Genomic DNA, 18,014 nt, shown 5'->3' with positions numbered 1-18,014 from the left:
TGATTATTTGGAAAAGGAAGAACAAGGAAAAGAAAGCAAAGATCATCTTTAACCCCCCTACCCAGAGACAGCTATAGTTCATGTATGGTTCTATAGCCTTATCTCTAAACCTGTACACACACACACACACACACACACACACAATTAGGCTATCAACATACTATCTTGTAACCTGTTTATCCCTTTAACAATGAATCCTGGCCATTTTTATACATCATCATTTTTTTTTACAATATTAATTTCAATGGCTGCATATGATCTCATTATATAAATCTGAAAATTGATTTAATCAATTCCTTTTTATAAAGTAAAAATATAAAAATATATTATGAGAGGACTTTCGGACAGTGAAACTACACTGTATGATACTATAATGGTAGATACATGTCATTATACATTTTTCAAACCCCATAGATTGTGCAACACCAAGAGTGAATTCTAATGTAAAGTATGGATTTTAGGTGACAATGATGTGTAGGTTCTTCAGTAGTACAAATGTACCACTCTGGTGCATACTGTTGATAGTGGGGAGGCTATGCATACATGAAGGCAGGGGGCATATGGGGTATATCTGTACTTAATTTTGTTGTGAACCTAAAACTGCTTTTTAAAAAATAAAGTCAAATATATTTTGGTGAGCACCTTTCTATATAAGATTGTTTGCACATTTTTGACTACTTCCTTAAGATAAATTTCAGTAAGTGGTATTGTATAGTCAAAGGGTATGCCCATTCAACAACTTGTTTGTGTTACCAAATCGCCCTGTAGAAAGTTTTTGGTAACTTACATTCTACTGAGAGAGTACATTTGAGCTGATTTTTGATCCCTGACTCAACATTGCCTGTATTGTGTTTCATTCCACAACTCCATTTACCCCATCATCAAAACAGTGCTGTAAAAACATTATTGGACATTTCTGTCAACAGCATTCCTATTTTCTTAACCACAATATAGTACCAAGTTCATTTTGTCTTTTGATTACAGCTAGCTGCATCTCTGAGAAAATGTATGCCATGCTAATTTGTCTTTATTTAAAATTTCAAAGAAATTCCCACATGGATCCCAGATGTTGACCATTTAATACAAGAAGGTGTTTCCTCATTATACAAATATGGTATGTGTCCAAAATATTGGCATTGTTTAGTTTATGAATCACTTAAAATAACGACATCACAAAAAACAATGGTTCACGTGTGAGTCATAAATTAAACAATGCCAATTTTTTGATGTGCACCACATTTGTATAATAAGGAAGGAAACACCTTCTTGGATTAAATGGTCAACATCTGGAATCCATGTGAGGGCTTTAAAAAATTAGGGCTGCATATTCTTAAATTGTCCCAGTGTGGACAGAAATCCAAAATGGAGGAAACTTTTACAAAAATTTCCCTTCCCCAAATAGTCTTACAAGTAGTGCATCACATAATTGGTACAACACCTTAAGTCAAAGCAATGTAAGTCAAATTCCATTACAGGGAGAGCCAAGATAGTTTAAATTTCATTTTTGTTTTTCTAGATCTTTGGCTGTAATATTGTAGGGTACAGTTGTAGTGGGTTGAATAGTGGTTCTCAAAAAGATATGTCCTAACTCCTGGAACCTGTGAATGTGACCTTATTTGAAAAAAGGGTCTTTGCAGATGCAATTAAGTTAAGGATCTTGATATATAACCATTCTAGGCTTGGAGTCAGCTCTAAATTCAATGACAGGGGTCATTATAAGAGAAAAGCAGTGGGAAATTTGTGACACAGACACAAAGGAGAGAAGGCCATGTGAGTCAGAGGTAGAGGTTGGAGTCACACAGCCCAAGCCAAAGAACTCCTAGGGCCAAAAGAAGCTGGAAGGGGCAGCTTCCTAAAATCTTCCAAGGGACCACTACTCTACTGACATCTTGATTTTGGACTTTTGTCCTCCACAACTGTGAGAGAATAGACTTCTATTGCCTTAAGCCGTACAGTTTGTGATAATCTGTTATGGCTGCCCTAGGAAACTACAAAGGAAATTCATAGTAATAGGATTAGCTGTACCTTATGAATTAATTATATCACTTTATTTTATTCAAATTTTATGTCCCTGATTTTTTGGCTTTTGATTAGCATCAAACACTTGATGCTCTGCTTTGGGCTTAAGTAACATCGAAGACTCCCTTTTAACCTTGGAATGTTCTGATCCCAAAAGATTCTCCCTATAATTTCTGTTGCTCAAGCAACTTTGAGAATGTCCATACAGTTGTAGGAACTGGGGGATTCTGGACTAACTAGGCAAAGCAGTCTTATCATCTCAGCCTTCAAAACAATGACAAGATGCCAGACATCCAACAACTTGCTTGAATTTTGCACACATTGTGGACAATGAAACATACTTGAAAAAGCTAAACTGATATATCAATGTGACTGTAATAAAGCACAATTAATAAGAGAGGTAGAATATTGCCCCGCATTAATATGTTTGCTGCTGGTAATGTACTGAAATCCAAGTGTGTACACTCCCTTGGACTTTGGATGGAATATGTTTTCATAAACTTCATGGTGGCTTTTTGGAAGAGATTCTCCATTTGGTACAGGAGCCCCATGATCATTCTTTCCATGACCTGCCATCCGCTGGCCCCATCCCCTGGTCCACCTCAAGAAGTGAAGGAGTTAACAATGGAAAATTATGCAGGCATAATAAATAGTTTCAACATTTTTAATGGCATGGGAAAATGTTCTCTGTTAAAAGTTGAGTTAAAAAAAAAAGCAGGATAAACTGGATATATACTATGATTCAAATTTAGTCACACACACACCTTTATATGCACATACATTCAAAGTGAAAATTTTTCACAAAAGAGCTAAATTGGCCATCTCAAAATGGTGGAATTACACATGAATTTTTGTTAGCTGTATTTTCCAGTGTGTTTCTTCATAATGAGCATATATAACTCTTACAACCAAGAATAAGAAAGTAACAGAACACAACTAATAGCTGGAAACTATGAACCATCTTCATGGGGCTAGTGCTACATTCTTAAAGTAGTTGCTTATTCCAGAGATGGTTTGTAAAAGATGTAAATTCTGCAAAATTTTCTTATGTATTAAGAATACTCATCATCCTGACTTCCCCTCACTTCTGTTATTTGCTTTTCCTTCACTATTCTTACCCGCCACGGGTACAAGTTTATTTGAGAAGGTAGAAAGACAAAAGTAGAGAGTAGGTTGCACTATGAACAAAAGAATAATGAATTCTTCCCTTGGACTCTGACTCCTCTTGGGACCAGTGTGGCGTAAATGGAGGAGAGACAGCGTGGAATACCAACAATGCCAAGTAGTTTGTATTTTTCTGAATAGTGGAGCACTTCATAAACTTCACTCGCCCAACTGCAAATGGAGAGATAAGGTTTTGGAGGATGTTAAGATTATTTTTTGGTCCAAATTTACTGGACCCAGGTACCAACAGCATGGAATACATCAAAATATTATTTGGAAAGACTAAGTCTACATTTCTTGCGGGCAGGGACCATATTCTCTCCCTCACATTTTTTTTTTTAATTTTTTTTTCAACGTTTATTTATTTTTGGGACAGAGAGAGACAGAGCACGAACGGGGGAGGGGCAGAGAGAGAGGGAGACACAGAATCGGAAACAGGCTCCAGGCTCTGAGCCATCCGCCCAGAGCCTGACGCGGGGCTCGAACTCACGGACCGCGAGATCGTGACCTGGCTGAAGTCGGACGCTTAACCGACTGCGCCACCCAGGCGCCCCTCTCCCTCACATTTGTTTACATAAAGCCTAGGACAGTGCCTCACAAAGAGTACCCAGTAAGTGTTGAAATTCAGAAAGAAAATGCAGAGGCAGTGTCTAACAAGTTTATGAACACAATGGAATAAACTCTGCTGTATTTTTAATTTTTTTAATGTTTATTCTTGAGAGAGACAGAGCGTGGGTGGGGGAGGAGCAGAGAGAGGGAGACACAGAATCTGAAGCAGGCTCCAGGCTCTGAACTGTCAGCACAGAGCCAGACGCAGAGCTTGAACTCACAAACTGGGAGATCATGCATGACCTGAGCCGAAGTCGGACGCTCAACCGACGGAGCCACCCAGGCACCACAACTCTGCTGTATTAAATGCCAACAGAGGTTGATGAAGTCACTCGTCATGAGGGATAGGTCATGAACATGTTGGGGAGTATGCAGCTTTAAAAAAAATGCATCAGAATGTGGAATGAAAGGGACCAGAAAAGACATGGGTGGCTTGAACAAGCATATTTAATTATGAATTTATATTTGATAATAACTTTGAGAGTGTGCATGTGAGTGGGTGGGGGGAGGGGCAGAGAGAGAATCCCAAGCAGGCTCCATGCTCAGTGTGGGGGCCCGATGCACGGTTTGATCCCACGTCCCTGGGATCATGACCTGAGCTGAATTCAAGAGTCAGATGCTTCACTGAGCCACCAGACACCCCAATTATGACTATATTTGAAAAGTGAGAGGCACTTGGGTGGCTCAGTCAGTGAAGCATTCGACTTTGGCTCAGGTCATGATTTCACAGTTCGTGAATTTGAGCCTCACATTGGACTCTGTGTTGACAACTCAGAGCCTGGAGGCTGCTTTGGATTCTGTCTCTCTCTCTCTCTGCCCCTCCCCTGCTTGTACTATTTCTCAAAAATAAACAAACATTAAAAAAAAAGAAATAAAAAAAAGTGAAAAGCATGTATAATGATTCTCAGGGTGGGGGGGGGCGGGGAGTGGGAGGTATGGATGCTGAATATATGAGGTATATGTCCAAATCTGAGCACATGCCCAAAACTTGTTGGAAGGTATGGAATGTTCATATATATGGATTTTTAAAGTTTGAGAACCACTGGACTAAACAATTGGGTTCCCCACTGAACCCACATCAGTACTAAGGAAATAGAATTGCCTTTTCTACATCAATTATCACGGCCTTCACTGTCACCAGATCCAGTGACCATTCCTAACCTGCTTATATACTTCCAATCCTTGATACTCAGGTTTATAAAATATTTATCTTCATAAAAGCTAGAGGATGATGCTCGCCACCTTTTCTTCTCATCTGCCTAAAATCCATTTTACAATTTCTTCTAAAAATTTTAAGATACCTTTGCCTCCAGGCTTCTCTGTCTCTGGTTCTTAGGAGAGCAGTATTTGTCTGGAAAGCAGACAACAAATATACTAATATGTGATCACAAGGAGAAAAGGAGTCTGCATCTAGAGAACAGAGGAAAATACACATATAAGTATTTTAAGTGGAGGGAGGTGGAGTAGGTAGAGGGAGAGTTGACAGAGAAGAAATTAAGAGAGAAGGGAGGGGCACCTGGGTGGCTCCGTTGAGCATTGGACTCTTGATTTTGGCTCAAGTCATGATCTCATAGTTCATGGGATCAAACGCTGCATCAGGCTCCATGCTGACAGCTTAAAGCCTGCTTGGGATTCTCTCTCTCTCTCCCTCTCTCTCTCTGCCCCTCTCCCACTCATGCTCTCTTTCTCTCTCCCAAAATAAATAAATAAACTTTAGAATAAAAGAGAGAGAAACGAATATCAAGCTCAGTGGTTCTGTCCAGTAATTCAGGTAAGTAAAGGCAAAGTAAGAGGCATATATGTATGTGCACCATGTGTGTATGTTTGTATGTGTTTTCTAAGTATCCCTAATATAGTCATCTAAAGTATACTTTTCCTAAGCCTTGATGCTAGAAACCAATTAAAATATTTATCTGTATATTTGAATATCAGGCCAACCTTGCAGAGAGGAGCCTCTGCTGAGCCTCAGAGCTTGGGGTGAAACCCTGGGGGAAGATCATCTAAGCACCAATCAACCCACATCTAACACCTGGGTCATAAGATGGCCATGAAGCAGATTGCTCTCATTGGATCTTCAAATTATCCTCCAGAACCATTAACCATAGGTAAGCACTTCATAATTTTTAGCCATGAATGATAAGAAAAAAAAATTTTTTCATTTCACTTAAACACTCCTATGGGACTATTGTCTATAGAGGCTTGATAGTTGAAGGTTTCTGCAATTCTTTACTTTCCTCAAACTTCAAAGTTAACAGAGAAGAGAATACCAGAAAGAAAACCATTCCCCAAGTAAGAGATCATAAAGTACAAAATGCTTCTGAATTTCTTTAATAAATCTTACTGTAATCCCCAAAACGTATGTCTTACTATGCATCCCATAAACTTGTGAATACATTCTACAGTGGTATGCACCCCCATATGGTTGGTAAGATTTCAAGATTTGAAACCTGATGGCCAGGGTCCAAACTCTATTCATTAACCTCATGACCTAGGGCCATCACCCTAACCACACTGCCTTCGTCCTGTCCCTTCTTCCTCATCTGGGCAACAGGAATGTTGGCAGTAACAGTGCCTACTTCCTAGGACTATTGTCATGAGGACTGTCATGAATTAATCCACCTTAATAGGCTTAGCACACTCTCTAGAGCATAAAAAAAGGACCCAATATATGTAAACGAGGTTAACATTATACAAAGGAAAGAAACAATACTATAAATCATTTAAAGACGAGTTTTAAGTTTTAAATTGTTGTCAGCAGATCCCTGCTCCTACTTCCCACAGAGACACTGAGACAAGCTTCTTCTGAGAGGACTTTTAAGTAAAACATCTAGAGATAAAGACACAGGCTAGCATACCCCAATTCAAATTACGTTCACACAAAATAATTTCTTGATGCTGACTGAAACTGTTGTCTTCTAAGACATTACCTTCTTTAAGCCCGAAAGCCTCAAAGTCTATAACTAGGAATGTAAGCAAATTAGAAGCCACTTTCTTTACACAGATTTCTCACTAACAAAATTCCACATCATGAACTTCTAATAATGTTTCTTGTCCACAGATTAATAATAACCAAGTTCAAAACCACATCATTTCCTTTTTCTGCCTCATTTCCTTCAAAGTGAAACATAATTCTTTCTTGGACCTAGAATAAAAATTTCCAGATTAACTAAGCAAATCGTTACCAGAAATGCAATTTTATAATACTACTATTTCAGGATACTCAAAACACATAAAACATCTGTGTGGTGTCTGTTAATACACAAAAATAACCTAAAAATGTGGTGTATACCACCTAAGTGGAAAATTGAGTCTATAACTAGAAGTGCAAACAGAAATCCACTCTAGAATCCATCAGTATTGTGTTTTGAAGTTCAGTTGGGAACATTTTAAGAACTGTGACACTTCCTTAAATCTTGGCCAGAGGTCAAAAACTGCTTGGCATGGATGTTTCATGTGCCCAACACAGTATTTTTTAAATTATTAAACTCAAATATTTTTAGGTGGGCCATGCCCTTTATTCACTCATAGGCCCTTAAAGGCATTTTGTTTTGCAAACCTTAACTAAAGCCCATCCTTACAGAGAAGAGATCAAAAGATAACTGTTAGTTAAATGGGTAACTCACTGATGTCCGAATAAAGGCCAGAGACTTGGAAAATTAAGGGTACTAACAGTATCATTCAGAAATTCTTATAGTTTGCTTGTTGCGTTAATTTTAAGTATATGCTTGCGGTGTATGTATCTAACAGTGGCTTATTCGATTAGGACAGCTGAGCTGAATTGTTAAAATTCAATAGCTAGATTCTAAAAGAAACCAGAAAATAGAGAATTTTTAAAAACATGTTCCTGTGATATGAAAATTTGGGCTAAAATCCAAATTTTACATTACTTTCAAGAAATTAATCGCATTCAGTCAACAGTTGGTTTTTCCTCAAATAAAAGGAAATGAATTTGCTCGATGCAATATTTAAAGAGGAACTAGCTCCTACTGATGCATTTCCATGAATATTTATATATATACACACATAGAGACACACATGTATATACACGCACTCAGAGGAGGGACTGAGCCCAACTATATAACTCTCAATTCTTTTCAGTTCCATTGTACTCTCTGGGAGATCCTATTCCACTTACAAATTAAAAATTAAGCCTGAGTCTGGGAGCCAAACAAGAGAACACTGGAGAGGACTTCCTAAAGCATTAGTTTGTGCATCACTCCAAAGATATTATGTTTTAGGCACTGATGAGGCACAAGCTAGCTGGCTTTAGAGTCAAAATATTATTAGTTAGGCGTCCTTTTCAAATTAACAAGGAGGAAGGCTTCCATTCAGACAGCCCCAGTAAGCACACCCTTGTCTCCAGCTTCTTCAGAACACAAATACAAGGCACCCTGAAGTGAATTTGCTTCTGGGGGCCGTGTGCCTGAACTCTCCTGGATCAGTCTTTCTGAAGGTTCTGGCGAATTCTCCCTCCATCTTGGACTTGAGTGCTGTTGGGAGACTTCCCAGAGCGAAGGACATGGAGAAGGGAACCCCAGAGCAGACCGCGAGAGGGGATCCTCTTGAAGGCCTACTTCTTGGATACACCTGTTGGAAAGCACTTCTTTCTCTTTGGAATTCCGCCATTTCATTCTTCTGTTCTGAAACCAAATTTTCACCTATTGACAAAATAATTGGACAAAACGATCACTTATTCCATGTTACTTCACTTCAGTATTTTAAACTATAATTTCTCCTAGTATACCCTTCTATGAAATACCTTATGATGACAGCCAGCCTAGCAAAGTCCTTATCACTTTTCACTGGGCTCCTTCAAAAATATCTGAGAAATTACTTTAGTATAATATCCACACACTTATGAAACAAAACGACCGTGATAAATTGGTTACATCCTACAAGTATGATGTCTGATTTAACTCTCAATAGTTTAAAACATCATTTAGGCAATGCTAATTTATTTATAAAAAGGAAATGCCATTGACTAGTAATAATGTTTATTTTGTGCCAGGTGTCAAGGCATGCATGTTACGCCGAATACATAATCATCACAGTGAATGCAAGGAGTCCTCATTTCACACGTATAAAAACTAGGGTTCAGAGTGATAAACCAGTTCAAAGTCATAGAGCTAGTAAAATGGAAGCACTTAGAACAGAATCCATGACTGTGCTACTCCAGCGCCCAGGCTCTTATAACATTTACATTTCATCAGGAACTTCTAGAAAACTAAATTAAGAATACATTTTATAATGTTTTGATCAATTCCAGGCTTTATACAGTTTCCAAGTTTGATTACTCTAAGGATTTATCAAACTTGAAGAATTAGGCTCAATAAACAGCAACCGATTGTTGTACTTATGATAGTGGTTTCTAATTTGAGCCATATTCCACCTCACCCTACCGGAGTCTGTCTTTACTACTAACTTCTGTCTTTATCTGCTACATAGTCAACTGTGCCTGGTCAGAAAACTTCACAACAGGTTTCCTGACATCTCAAAATCCAATCACATTATTTTCCTGAGCATTACACTGCATCTTTACATGAACAATTTAGTGGATTTCTATTTTTAAAACAAAAACTAGAAAATTCTACTAAAAAAAAATCATTGAAGTATTACCAAGTATTTCTCCCAATGAAGGAAAAAATTGAGATGGTCTTTTCAGATTGGGAAAACAATTTCTTCATTCTTTCAACCTGACTGGCAATTTCAAAATGGCTACAAAGAACCTGACCCCAGGCAAGTGAGTCCAAAAGACTGCCATCTCAGTTACAATCCTGTGGTTAAGGCTTTTCATAAGAAAACAGTACTAATGTGTACATACCAGAGCATTTGGTTCTATTCATGAACTCATTTATTATTTGTGGTGAGCATTTACTCCTAGAAAGCCTGCCAAGTATTTCTAGTGGGCTTTCACTAAGACATTTATTTGTGCCCACTGGTGCCACATTCATTATTTTCTTTTTCCCGTCGCTTTTCTGCATATCAAGAGTTGTTTCTGGGTGATATCTCAGTGGAAAAAAAAAATCAAAAAAGTTTCTTCACAATCAACAGTATTGAAACAAAGGTACATATCTGGGGAAAATCATAAATGAAAAGTTCTACCTCTCAACAAATACAAAAACAATTTCCAAATGGATTAAACAGCTAAAGACAAAAACAAAAGTATAAAAGTTTTAGAAAAAACTAGAAGATATCATCACAGTCATGGAGAGATGAATTTTTTTTTAAGCATGACATAAAACATTAAGGCCACAAAAGAAAAAATAGAGCTGACAATATAAAAATGAGAAATTTCTGTGTAAATAAAGATACCACAAACATGAAAAAGCCACAAACTACTTTAAAGAATTAAAACCAGAGACTCAAAGAGATATTTGTGATCCATGTTCATGCATTATTCATAATAGCCAAAAGGCAGAAGCAACCAAAATGTCCACTGATGGGTGAATGCATAAACAAATGTGGTATATCCATACAGTGGAATATTATTCAGCTTTAAAAGGTAAGGAAATTTTGACACGTGCTACAACATGGAAACCCTGAAGATATGCTAAGTGAAATCAACCAATCACAAAAGGACAAATACAAATGATTCATTTGAAAGTACCTAGAACAGTCAAATCATAGGGACAGAAAGTGGTGGTTGCTAGGGGCTAGAGTGAGGGAGAAATGGGGAGTCACTGCATAATGGATACAGAGTTTCAGTTTTACAAGATGAAAAGAGTTCTGGAGACTGAAGGTAGTCATGACTGTGCAACAACGTGAACTAAGTACCTGATGCCACTAAACTGTACCCTCAAAAAAGGTTAAAATGGTAAATTTTAGGTTATGTATATTTTACCACAATGAAAGAAACCACCAACTTGGAGAGTCTGCAAAGGCTGTAACAAGAAAATGTCACTAACTATAATATTCCAACTATTTTGATAACAGCTACAATAACTGCTACAAATAATACAGATAATAGCTAAAAAGTGGGAGCAATCCAAACACCCACGATGAGGATGGATAAACTGTGGTAAACCGTGTGATGGAATACTACACAGCCATGAGTACTGATGAGCTACTACTGCTTGCAAACATGTGAATGAATCTCACAAACATAATATTAAGGAAAAGAAGTCATATACCATAGTATTTGTACCGAATGATTCTGTTTATATAAACTACCCCCAAATAGGCAAAACTAATCTATGTTGTTAGAAGCCATGATAGTGGGCAGTCTCAGAAAAGGAAACAGTAACCGGGAGGGAATCTGCAAGGGACTACTGGCCGGTGACAGGGTTCTACTGCTTGATCTGGGTGGTGGTAACACAGATTATTTGTCCTCTCCTTCAGAAAATCAAGATATATGTAGGGAATAATCCCATTTTTATATATATTTTTAATTTACATATTTATATATATTTATTTATATTTATATATATTTATATTTATAAATATATTTATATATTTTATTTATATAAATATATTTATATTATTTATAATAAAATATTTTTATGTAATTTATTTATTTAATTTATTTATTATTTATTTATTTTATTATATAATATTATTTATATTATATATATTTTTATATATTTATATATATATAAATGGGACTATTTCCTACATATCTTGATATATCTTGATATATATAAATATATATATTTATCTTGATAAAGATATCTTTATCTTTATTTTATCTTGATATATTTATCTTGATATATCTTGATATATATATAAATATATATATTTCCTAGGGAAAGGAAGCAGTTAAGGAGAAACACATACACATGCACACACAATTCTGGGTCTCAATTCTAGGTCCCTATTATAAAATCAAAGTAGATTCCTCATAGGGTCCCTGTGAGGATAAATGACATCAAATGTAAGGACACATGGTAATCATGGTGGGTTTGCGTTCATTTATGTTAAAGATAAAGATAATAACATGGTTCATCAAAGAAATTCAAACAAGAGCCATTTATAAATGACAGTAGTAAATGAAGGAGTTGGGTTGGAAAGGGAGGAGACGAGTTTTCATTTTTAACTTTACCAATTTCCCCTTTGTTTGAAATGCCATGTGTTAATTGTGTAATTAGATGTATATGCAAAGAAGAAAATGTGAAATTACTTCTGAGATGTTCACCAAATTCAGTGACATAAAAAGTATTCACTCCTCAGGCACTTGAATTTTAAAAACTATACAATCAACTATGTAACACTATACACCTGTGAATGAGAACTAGACGATAACATACAAACAAGGAAAACAGTTTGTTTTCTTGGAATGGACAGATTATGGTCATCCCCTCGTAAATATTCTCTGATATGCCTGCTGCATCCCCTTTCCAATAGTCTGTTCTTAAGAAGATGATATGTACTGGGGTGCCTGGGTGGCTCAGTCAGTTGGGCGTCCAACCGACTCAACTTTGGCTCAGGTCAGGATCTCATGGTTCTCAATGTGCAAATCCCACACTGGGCTTTGCACAGATAGCGCAGAGCCTGCTTTTAATTCTCTGTCTCCCTCCTTCTCTCTGCCCCTCCCCGCTAGTGCTCGCACTCTCCCTCTCTCTCTCTCTCTCTCTCAAAAATAGATAAGCATTAAAAAATTAAAAAAAAAAAAAGATGACATGTACTATCAAAGATGTTCACATGGTCTCAGAGCACTGTGAGATCAAACCTAGCCACGTTTCCTGTTTTAACACTTACTTCAAGTTCTGACTCAACCTCCCCAACCTGCAGTTTCTCCCCTCTAACTCTGGAGACTTTTATCCATATCAGTGAGACGCAGGTGGGTCCTACTGAGCTTCTGTGACTCCTTAGTCAGGCCCAACGATTCCTCTAAGGATGAGAGAGTTCCATCGCTAGACTCCCCAGGGGTATAGCGACCAGTCATATGGCTGTCCTCCCCAGACATGGAGATTAACATAAGGCTCCAGAGAGATACATAACTTTGAGGACCACTGACCTAGCTCCTTTATTTGGCAGTATATCTAACCTTCCAGGTGATGTCTCCTATGTTATTGTCTCATAACATAGGAGACAATATTATCTGTTATTATCTAACTGTTCATGACCTTCTGCTTCATTTTTCCAGCTGCTTATATAAATTCCTGAGTGTGAAGAGTGTATCTCAATCAGTCCTTATCAACACTCCTTGCTGCCCACTTCGCACAGTGTCTTGCACGCAGCTGATTTATCTATCACATACACAGAATGGCTCAGTGACATAGAATTCCTACATTTGTCCCTGTTTTTGAAGTGAGAAACTGAGGCACAGAGCAGTCAATTAAGGTTAGGGACTCATTAGTATCACACAATGAGGAAAGCACAGACTGGCGGATCCAGGCCAATTACACTCTACCACACCACGTAAAGCTTCCTACAACTAGAAGCAGTTGGGCGTGGGGGTAGGGACAGATCACTTCCCTAGGGAAAGGAAGCAGTTAAAGAGAAACAAAGAAAGAAAGGTTAAGGGGAGTTTCATCCAAAAATAACTGGTTTAATAAAATCCAAAGTTAGAAACCAGGTCATTTGTACCGAGAGAAGAACAGGTGAGCACAGTGGTTAACACAGAGACTGTGCTAACAACTTCAGTGCCTTGAAGCTAATTCAAAAAATCCAGGTGGATTGTAGCCTTGCATCACAAAAGCCAGCTTGGCAGATGGACTACCTGCTACATTTCAACTGCTGCCATCCCTCTTAGTCAAGTGCCTTGTGCAGTGAACATGCGGCACAACCATACAGGATAGCACCAGGTGGAGGAGAACACAACTCCAGAGTCAGGTAACCTGGAGTGAGAGCCCAATTCCCAAGCAGCTTCACTACGTGACATCAGACCTATCTGTGTTCACTTCTCTACATTTTCTCATCTAGAAAATGAGAATGATTACAGTGCTTATTTCACATGGTGATTATAAAATGATTAAATAGTCCAATACTAGTGGCTTAATGTACAAGAAAGGTTTGTAAGTGTTGCAACTATGAAACTACTTTACTGCGCTTGACATAAGCCCAAAATGCAGAGTAATGAGATCTAGTTAGAGATATTTATGAGTCACACATTTGGGAATGGATTTGGGATTGGAAATGAAGAAAAAGGGAAATCGGTTCCTGCTTTTGTAGAACATTACGTAGTCTACTCTGAAACCAGAGCAAACAATTAATGATACAAATGCCACATCCTTAGTGTTTCTCTTCATTTAGGAAGATTTAAGCATGCAAAAACCTAGACCTCTCAGCAAATGGACCTATTTCCAAATAGGAATTGTGATATGTATTTCCACCCACTAAAAAATTGCGAAAATCATTTCAATAGCACTTTAGGGTCCAGCACCATACCTAGTACAACAGATATTTGCCAAACGCATGGGTTTCATTGTATTCCTTCAGAAATCAGGAGCATGGACATCTTCCTGCTCATTAGTACCTGTGATTCCTTTAGTCCCAAGCTGATGGCAAGTTTCTTTCGGTCTGTTTTGCTGATATATTTCTGCTTCTGAAACATTTTCTCCAGAGCCTTTCTCTGATCCTCAGAAAAAACAGCTCTTCTTAAAATACCCCGCCGAGCTTTGGAGTTCGAGTCCTGGGTCAGGAGGGACAGCACATTCTCTTCTCCTAGAGGGGGAAAACATATACAAAACCTGGTTAGCTTTATTAGTAAGGAGAAGTCAGTCTGCCTTTCCCAGGACAGCATCTTCCTTCTCTGTACTATGGCCAAACACTCTTATCTCTGAACTCTGCACACTTTGAGCAGTGCTTCTTCCATGTTTTTGGTCATGGACTCCATTGAGAATCTGATAAATGCCCTTCACTCCCCAATGAGATAAAAGTACATCTGCTCACCCTCCCAATTTGGGTGCCACGTTAGAAAGTCCATGGTCCCATGGGGTGCCTGGGTGGCTCAGTTGGTTAAGTGTCTGACTTCAACTCAGGTCATGATCTCATGGTTCGTGAGTCTGAGTCCCGCATTGGGCTCTGTGCTGACAGCTCAGAGCCTAGAGCCTGCTTCAGATTCTGTTTCCCTCTCTCTCTGTGCCGCCCCCCCACCCCCGACTCATGCTCTCTCTCTCTCTCAAAAACAAACATTAAAAATTTTTAAAGTTTTCTCTACTTCATTTATTTATTCATCTGTTTTCTCTCTCAACAAAGTTTGAACACTTACCATATGCCAGGCCGTCTGCTCAATGCTACACATTGAGAAACAAGATAAATATATTTTATTATATGCATTACCTGTAAGATTTAGTGGAAGGCATTTATTTTTATTTATTTTATTTTTAACTTTTTAATATTACTTATTTTGCAATAAAATAAATAGCTTTTGAATTTTCAGTATTGTTCTTTTCTTCCTTTTTTTTTTTTTTTTTTCCAGAGAGAGCACACGCAAGCAGTAGAGGGAGAGAAATTCTTCATCAGGTTCCACCGGGAGGGCCTAGCATGGCCCAATGCAGGGTTCGATTTCATGACCCTGAGATCATGACCTGAGCTGAAACAAGAGATGGATGCTCAACCGAATGAGCCACCCAGGTGCTCCTGGAAGGCATTTACTCAACTAGCATCACAAATGTGAGGATGTATTCCTAAGGAGGGTGCCTTGGGAGCACAAAGCAAGGGTCTGATCTTAATTTGGGATGTCAAGGAAAGCTTACAGGAGTCAGAGATGTTCAATCTGAGAAAGGAAGTTTGGAAGACCCCCAATCACCACCACTCCCCAATCCAAGTGATCATCAACTCCTTCAGGTCAGAGATATTTACTACTTTTTCTGCCTTTTGCACAACTGGTTCCCACCCTCTGAGAGTTTCCTTCGTCATTCACCATTTATTCATTCATTTGGCTTTCCAGCTGTGATAGGCAGAACAATGGCCTTCCCAAAGATTACATACTATGTATGTTCCCTAGAACCTGTAAATATGTCATATTACATTACAAGGGAAAAGTAAGGTTCCAAGTGTAGTATCAGTTGCTAATCAACTGACCTTGAGATTAGAAGACATCCTGGGGTATTCTAGGGTATCCAGGTGGGCCTAATGTGATCACAAGGGTTCTTACGAGTGGAAGGAGAAAAACAAGGAAGTCATAGTCAGAGATTTACTCTCTCTGATGCTACACTCTTGCTTTGAAGATGAAGGAAGTGGCCACAAACCAAGAAATGTAGACGGCCACTAGAAACAGGGAAAGGCAAGAAACAAATTCTCCCCAAGAGCCTCCAGAAGGAACACAGCCCTGCTGACACTTGATTTTAGTCCAGTGAGACCCATTTAAGGCTACTGAACCCCATAAATATAAGATAATAAGCTTCTATTGTTTTAAGACAGGAGATTTGCAGAAATTTGTTACCACAGCAAAAGGATACTGATACCTGGTATCAGAATAACTGAGCTTATTTGAGGAAACCAGACACAGCACATGGTCCCTGCCCTAAAGGAGCTCACCTTCTCATGGGAGGACTAACACATGAACACCACAGCAGAATATAAGCACCAGGGGAGCAGGGACTCCAGTTTATGGCTATAGCTGGTATGCATTCTGCTGCTTAATAATTATTTCTTTAAAATTTTTTTTTTAATATTTGTTTATTTCTGAAAGAGAGAGAGACAGAGTGTGATTGGGGAAGGGACAGAGAGAGAGAGGGAGAAACAGAATCTGAAGCAGGCTCCAGACTCTGAGCTGTCAGCACACAGCCTGATGCAGGGCTCGAACTCATGAGCCGGGAGATCATGACCTGAGCCAAAGTCAGATGCTCCACAGACTGAGCCACCCAGGCGCCCCCAAAATTACATCTAAATAAAAAAGCAAATGAATGCCTTAAGCCCTAGAATAGAATGCTCTATGAAATTCTCTGGTATCACAAAGGTGAAGTAATTAGTTCAGAGAAAGCAGGTTGAGCCAAGTCTAAAAGAACAATCCAGTTCAAGAGAGAAAGAACCAAGGCCAACCTAAGCAGAGTGACTGCATGTCTAAAAGCACTAAGGCACACCTATAAATACAGAGAACAAACTGATGGTTGCCAGAGGGGAGAGGGGTGAAGGGCTGGGCAAAATGAGTTAAGGGAAGTAAGTAATACAGGCTTCCAGTTATGGAATGAGTAAATTATGAAAATAAAAGGCACAGCACAAGGAATATAGTCAATGATATTGTAATAGTAATGTATCGGGACAGATGGTAGCTATACTTGTGGCAAACACAGCATAATGTATAAACTTGTTGAATCACTGTGTTGTACACCTGAAACTAATATAACCTTGTGTGTCAACTACACTCAACATTTTTCTAAAAAGCATTAAGGCATGAAGGAATAAAGTTTATCTGAGGAAAAGTAAACAGTCTTCAAGGCTGGGGAAAGGCATGAAGCAGCAGGTGCAAGCTGGCACCCTTATCCAGCCTGCAGATGGGCTTTGCTGGTCTTAGAATTCTGATTGAGCTGTCCACATTTCACAACGAGGAGATTTCATGTGAAGTCCAGGTTTCTGACATCTCTTCAAAGGGAACCACACTAGGCTCACCTTCCCAGAAAGTAAAGAGCTACCAGAGAACGCAGCAGGTGCCCCCTCTTGATGGAACATGTGGCCCCCAGTCTGTCACAGCCTCACCCAGCTTACCAGGCTCTTGAAGACATTTGGACCTTTGACATAGAGATTAGAGTGGAATGGAGCCAGATCATAGAGGATTATAAGAGTCTGGGACATTATCCAACAGCAGTGAAAATCAAGAGGAGATGTTTAATCAGGGTGTGACATGATAATAATAAACACACAGTACTCTGTACCATTATATTTACTCTGTGTTAAGCCACTGACACACATTAATTCATTTAATCATCCCAACCTATGCCATCAACATTACATACTATTATTTTCCCCATTTTACAGATGAATAAAATGAAGATCAGATAGTTTAAAAAACTTTCTCCAAGGGCACATGGCTAGGGTTTCAAACCCAAAACAACTGATTTCAAAACAAAGGCTCCCAACCCTACACAATATATTCTAACACAATGTGACTTATATTTTAGGAAACAAGTGTCAACAAATGAATAAATCTTGTCAAATCTCCTTCTGAAATATGATACTTCCTTTCCTATTGGCTAAAAGATTGCAGATCATCTCCCAATGTGTCTCTCAGCCCTGGTTTATATCTCATTCTGGTTCCTCCTCACATTGCTAGAAGGACCACTGGCCTCTCCCTCTTTCCTTCCAGCTCTGTTACACTTGCATCTCCTTAGAAATGCCGGCTC

The 18,014-nt window shown here is 38.6% G+C and overlaps 1 protein-coding gene across 2 annotated transcripts in view; it reads right to left on the bottom strand.

Annotated features, from left to right (window-relative positions):
• Window positions 1-6,104: 6,104 nt before the first annotated feature.
• DBX2 (developing brain homeobox 2) overlaps window positions 6,105-18,014 on the bottom strand; it is a 37,501-nt gene continuing 25,591 nt past the window's right edge. The window contains exons 3-4 of one of the 2 annotated variants that reach the window (XM_040488374.1): window positions 14,207-14,394; window positions 6,105-8,450 (exon numbers count right to left, since the gene is read on the bottom strand). In XM_040488374.1, the coding sequence (XP_040344308.1) occupies window positions 8,121-8,450; window positions 14,207-14,394 (518 nt within the window). In that variant the 3' untranslated portion in view covers window positions 6,105-8,120. Of the gene's footprint in view, window positions 8,451-14,206; window positions 14,395-18,014 lie in introns of those variants that run through there. The other variant, XM_040488373.1, reaches the window with a different exon arrangement.

This window comes from Herpailurus yagouaroundi, unplaced genomic scaffold (assembly GCF_014898765.1).
Source record: "Herpailurus yagouaroundi ecotype Mexico unplaced genomic scaffold, PumYag 166, whole genome shotgun sequence".
NCBI classification, from domain to species: Eukaryota; Metazoa; Chordata; class Mammalia; order Carnivora; family Felidae; genus Herpailurus; species Herpailurus yagouaroundi.
Note: the sequence above shows the minus strand (reverse complement) of the source record. Positions and strands in the feature narration are given on the sequence as shown.